The 12,746-nt window shown below is 43.1% G+C and overlaps 1 protein-coding gene across 2 annotated transcripts in view; it reads right to left on the bottom strand.

The window, feature by feature from the left end:
* The window catches only part of wdr91 (WD repeat domain 91), a 28,481-nt gene extending 16,108 nt beyond the window's left edge, over window positions 1-12,373 (bottom strand). The window contains exons 1-11 of one of the 2 annotated variants that reach the window (XR_012396505.1): window positions 12,320-12,373; window positions 10,845-10,975; window positions 9,268-9,447; window positions 8,885-9,092; window positions 6,501-6,583; window positions 4,778-4,884; window positions 4,463-4,631; window positions 2,816-2,959; window positions 2,098-2,276; window positions 1,572-1,722; window positions 273-367 (exon numbers count right to left, since the gene is read on the bottom strand). Coding sequence is in view for 1 of the 2 variants with exons in the window: in NM_205605.1 (NP_991168.1) it covers window positions 273-367; window positions 1,572-1,722; window positions 2,098-2,276; window positions 2,816-2,959; window positions 4,463-4,631; window positions 4,778-4,884; window positions 6,501-6,583; window positions 8,885-9,092; window positions 9,268-9,447; window positions 10,845-10,975; window position 12,320 (1,448 nt within the window). In the remaining variant the exon portion in view is untranslated. 2 annotated transcript variants of the gene reach the window in all.
* Window positions 12,374-12,746: the final 373 nt, after the last annotated feature.

The following is a 12,746-nucleotide window of genomic DNA, read 5'->3' as shown; positions in this document are numbered from 1 at the left end:
GAGGAGGAGGAGTCTGTTGGGGTGTAATAACTCTCCTCAAACCCTTTCACGCATCTTTCTGAATGCAATGCCTACTTTACTACATCCAATCAGCTCGCAGTAGAAGAAACCAAGCCACGCCCACCGTTTTCTCATTTAATATTATATTTCTCTAAGAACTGCATCACAATATTACAAAAATGTGAATATATCTATTGTTTGTTTCTCTTGATTCTTGAAGTTGTATTTTTCCTAACAAATATAATATTATAATATAATATTTGAGGACTCACCGTGGGTGAACGTCATCTATGGTCATCTCATAGAGGCACTTTTTGGCATCCGTGTCATAAAGCTTCACTGTGCCGACGCCACTGCCTAGCAACAACTATAAAAACACCACATAAAAAACACCTTAATACTCATGTGTACTATTACTGGAGGATTAGATACTAATATCCTATATTGTTCATATTGAAATGTAATATATATATATATATATATTGTGATCTTCAGAGACACGTTCAACTGATTAAAACAAATGGATAAGAAATGTAACATTTTAAATTTAAAATAATACAGTTAACAAATGTAAAAGTTTGAATTTGAAAAGAAACAGTTAAGACATTTGAATTTTAAATTTAAAAGGAAACAGTTAAGACATTTACATTTTTGAATTTGAAAAGAAACAGTTAGGACATTCAAATTTTGAATTTAAAAGGAAACGGTAAAAACAGTTAAAGTTTGAATTTGAAAAGACACAGGACATTTGAATTTGAAAAATAAATCAGTTAAGAAAAATAAAACATTTAAATTAATGTTGATCTTTTGAAGTTTCTATTCATCAAATAATACTGAGATTTAAGCAATAACAGCTTCTACTAAAAATAATATTCAGAAATGTTTCCCGGGTATCAAATCATCACATTATAATGATTTCTGATGCATCCTGTGACTTTAGACATTAGTAATGACGCTGAGAAATATCAGCTTTAAGTCACACAAATAAATTCCACTTTACAATTTATTTACACAGAAAACTGTTCATTTTTCATTAACTGTTTTTAATGAAATTTAAAATTTGAAATTAAAATTTAAGAAAAAGTAACATGAAAAAACATGAAAATCATACTAACACTAAACATTTGAGGTGTAAATACTTATTAAAGAGCCATGAAACACTAATATAATTGAATTATAATACTAAAAAGTATATTCATAAGTATTTTGAGCATATTTAAAGTGAAAGTTCACCAGATTTTTTAAACATCTGATGAAAACTAAATGGCTTTTTGTATCGGACCTTGCTTCTTGTTGTTGTTTTGTTCAAATTATTTTATTTTATTTTATTTTATTTAAATCAAATTAAATAGCATTAAGTTAAAGTTTATATTGTTTGTTATTTTTATTTATTGTTTTATTTTATATTGTTTATTTATTTTAATTAATTAATTTATTTATTAATTTGTTTATATTTTAATGTGTGAATTTTCCTTGCCGTGTTGATTATTCTGTGCTGTACAGTTTGCAACAATAATAAAAACAAAGTGGTTCTGAAACGGGGCTTTGCTGATTTTTTAACAGTGTTTTACCAGTCTGTCAGGTTTTGCCGCCCATTCCAGAGACAGCAGAGGAGATTTGGACATGATAGTGGCTTTGGTTTGCATGATGGGATTGAAGGCCCAAACCTTCACCACCCCATCCACATCTAGACTGGCCACCCGTCTGCCGGAGCAGTCCACCCTGAACACACAAAACAAACACAACAAATACAATAACACACACATATCCACAACACATTTCCCAAATGATGTCCAACAGAGCAAAGTATGTTTAATTACACATTATTAATCATAATAGTGTTAATAACTCATCTCTAATAACTGATTTATTTTCTCTTTGCCATGATGACAGTAAATAATATTAGACTAGATATTCTTCAAGACACTTCAGCTTAAAGTGACATTTAAAGGCTTAACTAGGGTAATTAGGGTAAAGTTAGGGTAATTAGGCAAGTCATTGTATAACAGTGGTTTGTTCTGGAGACAATTCAAAACTATACTGCTTAAGGGGGCTAATAATATTGACCTTAATTCTGATTGTTCTTTCTGATTGTACCTGCAGTGCATGATGGAGGAGTGATGCTCTCCGTACTCTTCCTGACTCAGCTTTATAAAGGGCTGCTCTGCTCCGGCTCCGCCCACATCACACACTCGCGTCTGATTGGCTGAGTCTGTTTGATCAGGAGGAGCTTCGGTCTGAGTGTCTGGATCTGAATCAGTTTTCTTCTCTGAACCCTGAAACACACACACACACACACACACACACACACACACACACACACACACACACACACACACACACATTATATTAGATTAGATTAAACATTACTGTCTTTATGGGTAACAAAATGCCATTATTACATCTAACCAAAGTGCAAATATAAGCAGTAAGTGGATAAATAATATACAAAATACATATAGAGAGGGCTCAATGGTTAGCACTGTGGCCTCACAGCAAGAAGGTCGCTGGCTTGCGTCTCAGCTAGGTCATTTGGTGTTTCTGTGTGGAGTTTGCATGTTCTCCCTGTGTTGGCGTGGGTTTCCTCCGGGTGTTCTGGTTTCCCCCACAGTCCAAACACATGCGCTATAGGGGAATTGATAACCTAAATTGGTCGTAGTGTATGTGTGGGTGTGAATGAGTGTGTATGGGTGTTTCCCAGTACTGGGTTGCAGCCGAAAGGGCATCTGCTGTGTAAAGCATATGCTGAAATAGTTGGTGGTTCATTCCACGGTGTATTTAGTACTACTCGTGAGCACTGGTTGTTTTCTCTGACCTGCGCGGCGTGTTTGGAGAACAGCTCTTTCCTCTCCTTCTCGTGGTCTTGATGCCGTCTCTGTCGAGGATGAGACGTGGACAACTCTGCCGTCATGCTGGAAACACTGGGCGGCTTCACCTCTTTATCTTTTGCTTTCGAAGACTGAAAACAAGACAGAGAAATCATCCGATTTGCAGGAAAATTATGTAAACAGGACTGCAAGTAAACAAATAGAGCATAATGGAGTCTTGTTGCTGTAAGTAGTAAGTAAGGGCAAGCAGTAAGGACAACAGCTCCAGTGCTTCACCACACACCAGCTATTGGGGGAGGGGAGAGACCATAACAGAGCCAACTGAGTGGATGGGGATGATTAGGAGGCCATAATTGAGGGAATTTGGCCAGGATACACCCCTACTCCTTACCAGAAGTGCCATGAGATTATTAATAACCACAGAGAGTCAGGACCTCAGTTTAACGTCTCATCCGAAAGACAGCGCTCACTGACAGTATAGTGTCCTCTTCACTATACTGGGGCATTGGGACCTATACAGAATGCTGTTGATCACAAGTTGATCACAAGTTGATCGCCCCCTACTGGCCTCACTAACACCACTGCCAACAGCAGCCTAGTTTTCCCATGTGTTCTCCCATCCAGGTACTGACCAGGCTCAGTACTGCTTAGCTTCGGTGAGTAACCACTCATGGGCTGCAGGGTGACATGGCTGGATGTAGAGATCTGCGCGGGACTAAATTTTGAATCCCGCTCCCGCCCGCACCCGCCAGGTTTTAGCCCGAACCCGACCGCTCCCGCTTATATTAAGAATTTATTGTCCCGCTGCCCGACCCGCCCCGTTTTCTGGCCGCCGTGCCCGATCCCGCTAAAGAGCGGGGGAGAACAAAACCGAAAATCCCCCAGCTATACAGTCCAGACAGCCAAGCTGTCTGTATAAACACACACACACACAGCACCAAGCACACACACACAGACAAATCTCTCTCTCTCATACGCGCGCACGCACTAACACACACACACAAGCACGAAGCAGACACACAGGCGTTTGCTGTTATATCAACTCAAAGGCTTGTAATACCATGTATCAAGTACCAATGTAATACCAAAAGGTTTTATATAAAGGTATATAAATACTGAGTCGCGCCAGCTCCGGGCCGCAGCGCACATTACTCTCGGGCCGATTCAGGCGCGGTCCGCGCGGATGCGGCAGCGTCGGCTCGCTTACGGCCGCCACATCTGCCGGAATCGGGCAGTGAGTCCACAAGCATCCGGAGTCCAGCAGCCGGAGCCGGGCTGAGTGGTAAGTCTCCGGCAGGCGAGAATCTAGCCGGAACTGGCCCGAGTGTATTTTGCTATCTGGGAAAGCTCTCTCCCTCTCATTCGCATGCGCACGCACTAACATACACACACACAAGCACACACACACAGGCAAAGCTCTCTCTCTCTCTCTCTCTCTCTCTCTCTCTCTCTCTCTCATTCGCATAGCAATATCCGCGATATTGCTAGACAGCCCGCTCCCGTCCCAGATTAAACCAGTTACCGACCGCTCCCGCGATTTATTCGGAAGTTTATTCCCGCGCCGTAGAAATCTGGTCGGGTCCTGCGGCGCCTGCGGGACAGCCGCGGGAATGCAGACCTCTAGCTGGATGTACCTGCATGGAAGCGGCGGCGTCCTTCCGCCCGAGTGCGCTCTGTGTGGGGGACGACTGTGGCCCCGGGGCAGTTCTGCCAGGAGCCCGGCGGCCCTGAGGCAGGAAAGTGGAAAAGAAGTTTCTGGATGGAGTGGCCATGTTGACGTTCCTCTGACTGGACACCAGATCTCTGAGAAAACACACCACACATCAAAACAAACATTTCGTTAATGCACAATTTACAGATCTGAGACTGATCTGGCTCCATGGTTTCTCCACTCATGTCAGGATTATTTGTGTAATAGTGTACTGAAGCAGTGTGTTTGAGCGTCTCACAGCTCAGTGTCTCCCAGTCGGTCCATGTGCTGCACGTATGGAGGGAGTTTATGATGCACCATCTGCTCGTCTTTCTTCAGTCGAGACTCACCCTGAAGAGCGAACACCTGCACCGGACGGAGAGAGAGAGACACACACAGCATCAGCGCATACAAGATCAGCTGGAGATCACAACATTCTGTCAATGTTGATTTATGGAGTTTATACGTTATTACTATATTATGTGGTGTGTGTGTGTGTATATGACTGAGAGAGTGAGTGGGTGAGTAATTGAGTGTGTGTGTGTGCGAGCATGAGTGAGTGTGAGTGCAAGAGTAAGTGCATGCATACATGTGTGTGTGCATGTATGAGTATTGGTATGCGTATGTGCCAGTGCATGCATGCAAGTCTGTGTGTGCGTAATTGAGTGTGTGTGTGTGTGTGTGCATGTGTGTCTGAGTGTGTGTGTACAGGTGTGTGAGTGCGTGTATGAGAGTATGTGTATGCGTATGTGCTTGGGCATGCATGCAAGAGTGTCTGTGCGAGTGTAATTGAGTGTGTGAGTGAGTGTGCACAAGTGTGTAAGTGCATGCATGAGAGTCTGTGTGTGTGTGTGTATGTACTTGTGCATGCATGCGTGAGTGTCTGTGTGTGTGTAATTGAGTGTGTGTGCATGTGCGTCTGAGTGTGTGTGTACAGGTGTATGAGTGCGTGTATGAGAGTAAGTGTGTGCGTATGTGCCTGTGCATGCATGCAAGAGTGTCTGTGCGAGTGTAATTGAGTGTGTGTGTGTGTGTGTATGCATCTGAGTGCGTGAGTGAGTGTGCACAAGTGTGTGAGTGCATGCATGAGAGTCTGTGTGTGTGTATGTGCCTGTGCATGCATGCAAGTCTGTGTGTGCGTCTGAGTGTGTGTGTACAGGTGTGTGAGTGCGTGTATGAGAGTATCTGTGTGCGTATGTGCCTGTGCATACATGCAAGAGTGTCTGTGTGAGTGTAATTGAGTGTGTGTGTGTGTGTATATGCATCTGAGTGCGTGAGTGAGTGTGCACAAGTGTGTGCATGAGAGTCTGTGTGTGTATGTGCTTGTGCATGCATGCATGAGTGTCGGTGTGTGTGCAATTGAGTGTGCGTCTGCGTCTGAGTGCGTGTGTACAGGTGTGTGAGTGTGTGTATGAGAGTATGTGTGTGCGTATGTGCCTGTGCATGCATGCAAGAGTGTCTGTGTGAGTGTAATTGAGCGTGTGTGTGTGTGTATATGCATCTGAGTGCGTGAGTGAGTGTGCACAAGTGTGTGAGTGCGTGTATGAGAGTCTGTGTGTGTGTGTGTGTGTGTGTGTGTGTGTATGTGCTTGTGCATGCATGCATGAGTGTCTGTGTGTGTGTAATTGAGAATGTGTGTGTGAATACATGCGTTCATGAGTGTGGGTGCGCACATGTCTGTTTTTGTGAATTGTGGGGACATTATATAGGTCTCCATTGTTTTCATACTATATAAACTGTATTTTCTAAAGGCCTAACCCCACCATACCCCCGTGTACAGATTGAGAAGCTTTTGGAGAAATGAACATCAGCAATGTCCTCATATTTCACCACCTTCTTGTAAAACCTATGTCATTATACAGATTTGTGTCCTGATCTGTCACAATAACATGTACACGTGTGTGTGTGTGTGCGTGCGTGTGTGTTTGTGTGTGTGTGTGTGTGTGTGTGTGTGTATGTGTGTGCATAGATGTGTGTGTTACCGTCTGTCGGAGTTGTTCGTTGTCCTCTTGCAGGCTGGTGATCCTCTGAACTTCACTGTCGAAACTCAGCAGCGCAGGAAGAGGTGAACAAGTTAAAGAGCTCAACAGCATCTTCATCAACAGCAGGATTAAACATGATCAGATTAAACACTGAACACTGAATTCATGAAAAATGATCTTGTAAGTTGTTTTCAATCTGTATTTCAAGCAGTATTATAATAAATTGTATTATAACAATTGAACTAATTCTGTTTAAACTTAATCTGAAAAGCACGTACTTCTGGTTCATATAATGACATATTTGACTGTATTAGAGCACATCTCTGCTCATAATTATTATAATAGCGTCTGTAGGGGGTCTGGATATGTATGCGAAGTAATATGATAGTATATTTTACTGTTTTAGTGTCCATCTCTGGTCATAATAGCGTCTGTATGGGGTCTGGATATGCATGCTGGGTTATATGATGGTATATTTTACTGTTTTAGTGTCCATCTCTGGTCATAATAGTGTCTATATAGGGTCTGGATATGCATGTTGGGTTATATGATGGTATATTTGACTGTATTAGAGCACATCTCTGGTCATAATAGCGTCTGTATGGGGTCTGGATATGCATGCTGAGTTATCTGACAGTATATTTGACAGTATTAGAGCCCATCTCTGGTCATAATAGCGTCTGTATGGGGTCTGGATATGCATGCTGGGTTATATGATGGTATATTTGACAGTATTAGAGCACATCTCTGGTCATAATAGTTGTAATAGCAGCTGTATGAGGTGTAGATATGCATGATGGGTTATATGATGGCATATTTTACTGTGTTAGAGCCCATCTCTGGTCATAATAGCGTCTGTATGGGGTCTGGATATGCATGCTGAGTTATCTGATGGTATATTTGACAGTATTAGAGCACATCTCTGGTCATAATAGTTGTAATAGCAGCTGTATGAGGTGTAGATATGCATGCTGAGTAATATGATGGTATATTTGACAGTATTAGAGCTCATCTCTGGTCATAATAGCATCTGTCTGGGGTCTGGATATGCATGCTGGGTTCTATGATGGTATATTTGACATATTAGTGTCCATCTCAGGTCATAATAGCGTCTGTATGGGGTCTGGATAAGCATGCCGAGTTATCTGACGATATATTTGACTGTATTAGAGCCCATCTCAGGTCATAATAGCGTCTGTATGGGATCTGGATATGCATGCTGGGTTATATGATGGCATATTTTACTGTGTTAGAGCACATCTCTGGTCATAATAGCGTCTGTATGGGGTCTGGATATGCATGCTAGGTTATGTGATGGTATATTTGACAGTATTAGAGCCCATCTCTGGTCATAATAGTGTCTGTCTGGGGTCTGGATATGCATGCTGGGTTATAAAAATGTATATAGTACAGTATTAGAGCACATCTCTGGTCATAATAGCGTCTGTATGGGGTCTGGATAAGCATGCTGGGTTCTATGATGGTATATTTGACAGTATTAGAGCCCATCTCAGGTCATAATAGCGTCTGTATGGGGTCTGGATAAGCATGCCGAGTTATCTGACGATATATTTGACTGTATTAGAGCCCATCTCAGGTCATAATAGCGTCTGTATGGGATCTGGATATGCATGCTGGGTTATATGATGGCATATTTTACTGTGTTAGAGCACATCTCTGGTCATAATAGCGTCTGTATGGGGTCTGGATATGCATGCTAGGTTATGTGATGGTATATTTGACAGTATTAGAGCCCATCTCTGGTCATAATAGTGTCTGTCTGGGGTCTGGATATGCATGCTGGGTTATAAAAATGTATATAGTACAGTATTAGAGCACATCTCTGGTCATAATAGCGTCTGTATGGGGTCTGGATAAGCATGCTGGGTTCTATGATGGTATATTTGACAGTATTAGAGCCCATCTCAGGTCATAATAGCGTCTGTATGGGGTCTGGATAAGCATGCCGAGTTATCTGACTGTATATTTGACTGTATTAGAGCACATCTCTGGTCACAATAGCATCTGTCTGGGGTCTGGATATGCATGCTGGGTTCTATGATGGTATATTTGACTGTGTTAGAGCCCATCTCAGGTCATAATAGCGTCTGTGTGGGGTCTGGATATGCATGCTGGGTTCTATGATGGTATATTTGACTGTATTAGAGAAAATCTCTGGTCATAATAGTTGTAATAGCAGCTGTATGTGGTGTAGATATGCATGCTGAGTAATATGATGGCATATTTTACTGTGTTAGAGCCAATCTCTGGTCATAATAGCTTCTGTCTGGGGTCTGGATATGCATGCTGGGTTATGTGATGGTATATTTGACATATTAGTGTCCATCTCTGCTCATAACAGCGGCTGTATGGGGTCTGGATATGCATGCACTGGAACAGCACACTGAGGAAGTTGTGCAGGGACACCAGGAAGGTGTCGGCCCACTGGCGGGAGAAATACGCAGAGAAACTGGGATTCTGCTCTGGAGCCGGAATGAAGGGCAGAGAGAACCAGTCGCGCCACTCAGCCTGAGCCTGCAGCTCCAGCGCCTGCTTCTGGAAGAACTCCTGCGTCTTCTCCACGTTCTTCACCTGACACAGTCATTACAAACACACATGCTTTCATTAATGAACATATAACACATTGGTCATATAAGAGGTGTGTGTGTGTGTGTGTGTGTGTGTGTGTGTGTGTGTGTGTGTGTGTATAAGATAGATGGCTGGTCCCAGAGTTGCTGATGGTGGGCTTGTGTGTGTGTGCGCGCACCTGAACAGTGTGTATGAGGTAGAAGCGGTACAGGCTGGTCCTCAGTTTGCTGACGGTGGGCTTGTAAACGTCCTCCAGCCTGCAGAAGAGCCGGCGCTCCAGGTTGGCCCAGTACTCCTTCAGTCCGGTCAGATCACAGCTCTGGATGAGCAGCTGCAGCTGATCCATGATCTTATCCACCTGCAGATCAATCATCCACCATCAATACACACATGCACGCTCACACACACACACACACATGCATGCTTGTTCACACTATCATTCACACACAGACATAGGCCTGCTTGCACATACACATACTCACACAAACTCACTCACTCACACACACACACACACACACACAAGCACACATAAAGGCAAGCTTGCTGACGCACACACACACACACACACACCCATGCACACATACACGCACACTTGATCGCATACACATACTTGCTCACATGCACACATACATGCAAACTTGCTCACACACACACTTGCACACACGCAAACATACGTATACGCTTGCTGGCACACACACACACACACACACACACATACATGCATACACTTGCTGACGTGTGCACACACACACTCGCTCGCTCACATGCATGCACGCATAAACACATGCTTGCTTGCACAGCACACACACACATACATACATACACGCATGCTTGATCGCATGCACGCATACATGCAAACTTGCTCACACACACACTCGAATGCACCCAAACATGATTGCTGGCACACACTCCCACACTGGCTCACATACACGCATTTTTGCTCACACACACTCTCACACACATGCTCGCTTCAACACACACACACACACACACGCACGTACACATACTCCCACACTGGCTCGCATACACACTTACACACATGGACGCATGCACTCACACTCACTCACATACATGCATTTTTGCTCACACATACACACACACACACACACACACACATGCTCGCTTGAACAAACACATGCACGTACACACACTCCCAAACTGGCTCGCATGCACGCATGCACCCACACTCACTCACTCACATACACGCATTTTTACTCACACACACACTGACACACATGCTCGCTTCAACACACACACGCACGCACGTACGTACGTACGTACGTACGTACGTACACACACTCCCACACTGGCTCGCATGCACGTTTACACACATGGACGCATGCACCCACACTCACTCACATCCACGCATTTTTGCTCACACACACACACACTCTCACACACATGCTCACTTGAACACACACATACACGCACGTACGTACGTACACACACTCCCACACTGGCTCGCATGCACGCTTACACACATGGACGCATGCACCCACACTCACTCACATACACGCATTTTTGCTCACACATACACACACACACTCTCACACACATGCTCGCTTGAACACACACACACACGCACGCACGTACGTACGTACGTACACACACTCCCACACTGGCTCGCATGCACCCTTACACATATGGACGCATGCACCCACACTCACTCACATACACACATTTTTGCTCACACACACACACACATACTCTCACACACATGCCTGCTTGAACACACGCGCTTACACACACACTGACCCTGAAGCCCTTCTCCTTGTCTGTTTTGATCTCGGAGTCCAGGTGTTTGAGTGTGCTGGTGAAGCCTCGGTAGATCAGGTACTCTCTCACCAGATCATCTGTTCTCTCCACCGCAGACGCCATCACACACACTGCAACACACAAGACAGACAGACAGACAGAGCAAAATCTCAGCATTAGGTATCCAGTACAAACCCAAAAACCCTACGGCTTTATGTCCCGTTTACACTTGAGCAACTAAATGAACCCCAAAGTTTATTTAACTGGTTGTATTTTAATTACATTACAACATCGGTGCTGTGAAAGGAACCGTATAAAATGAAAAAAAGTTCCAGATCACGGGAAGTTTATCAGTATGGGAACAACACAAGCTCGGCATATACCATCAACGCTTTAGCACAATAACGAAATACCTTTTCAAAAATACCTAATAATTTGATTATCATTTATTCATATTATTTAAAATTTACTTCATGTATTCCCTGCAGAAAAAATCCAGCTTAAACCAGCCTAGGCTGGTAAGCTGGTTTTAGCTGGTCGACCAGGCTGGTTTTAGAGGGGTTTTGGTCATTTCCAGGCTGCTTTCCAGCCTGGTCTTAGCTGGAAACTGACCAGCAAAATCCAGCTAAAACCAGCTTGACCAGACTGGTTTAACCTGGACATAGCTGGTTTTGGCTGGGCTCCCAGCCTGGCTAGGCTGGTCAAGCTGGTTTTAGCTGGTCATCTCCCAGCCTGACCAGCTAAGACCAGGCTGGAAATGGCTGGAAACCAGCCTGGAAATGGCCAAAACCCCTCTAAAACCAGCCTGGTCGACCAGCTAAAACCAGCCAACCAGCCTAGGCTGGTTTAAGCTGTTTTTTTCAGTAGGGTTTTTATGTTGCTTAAAATATTAGTATTATATATTTAGTAATATATTTTAGTATTACTTTTAACATTACGCTTGAATGTATTTACGTTTGTGAGCTTATATTTAAGCTTCCTAACATTGTTATCTTTATTTTAACAGTGTTATAATATATGTACAAACACAGATCATGTGTATAAATGCGATGCTTTCCATGCACGAACTATTACATTGCATTCATTTAGATTAAGCTGGAGATTCCTCATCAATAAGCGCATATTAGAGGTGCTATCACACACACACACACTCACACACACACACACACACACACACACACACACACACACACACACACACACACACACACACACACACACACACACACACACAAAAGCCTCGTTTTAAATGCTGCTTCTGTAAAGCGTTTACATAAAATGACCAAACAGTAAATAACGAGTCTTCCAGTGTGTTTCTCACTCATGTGGATGCTCTGAGACAAACACGACTTCATGCATGACACGTGCTGTTCACTTCCGCTTTACATGTGGCTACATTTATCTACAAATACACGCAAATACAACATGTATACAATGGAAACAAATAGATTTATAAGGATTAAACAGGCTCTTACTTCACTGCCAGAAAGCGTTTCTTCCTGTTTTTGCCTTCTGCTTGTCATGTGACTGCTGGTGTCACGTGAAGTCTCCAGCGTCATGTGAAGATGTCAGCTGATCCTCCGCCAGAGGGCGCGCGTTAACAACAAACCGAACTTTAACACTCCCTTTAAAACACCGTGCAATGCTTTTAGTGTGTTTTAGCAAGCTGTTATGCAGTGCTGTGTTGTGCTTTCATTTTCAATTTGATGGGAATATCCACAGTTTGTTGGAAGACAAAGCCCACAACAATACAGAAATCAAGCACATTTCTACCACATTATTCGTTTTTCTACTTTTTTACATAATATGCATACACTAATTTTCCCTGTTTTATAAAAAAAAATCATATATTAAAAAATATAGAAAGATAATATATTATGATACACTCACCGGCCACTTTAT

The sequence above is a fragment of the Danio rerio genome, chromosome 21 (genome assembly GCF_049306965.1).
Source record: "Danio rerio strain Tuebingen ecotype United States chromosome 21, GRCz12tu, whole genome shotgun sequence".
NCBI classification, from domain to species: Eukaryota; Metazoa; Chordata; class Actinopteri; order Cypriniformes; family Danionidae; genus Danio; species Danio rerio.
The sequence above is the reverse complement of the archived record's forward strand: the minus strand, read 5'-3'. Positions and strand labels throughout refer to the sequence as shown.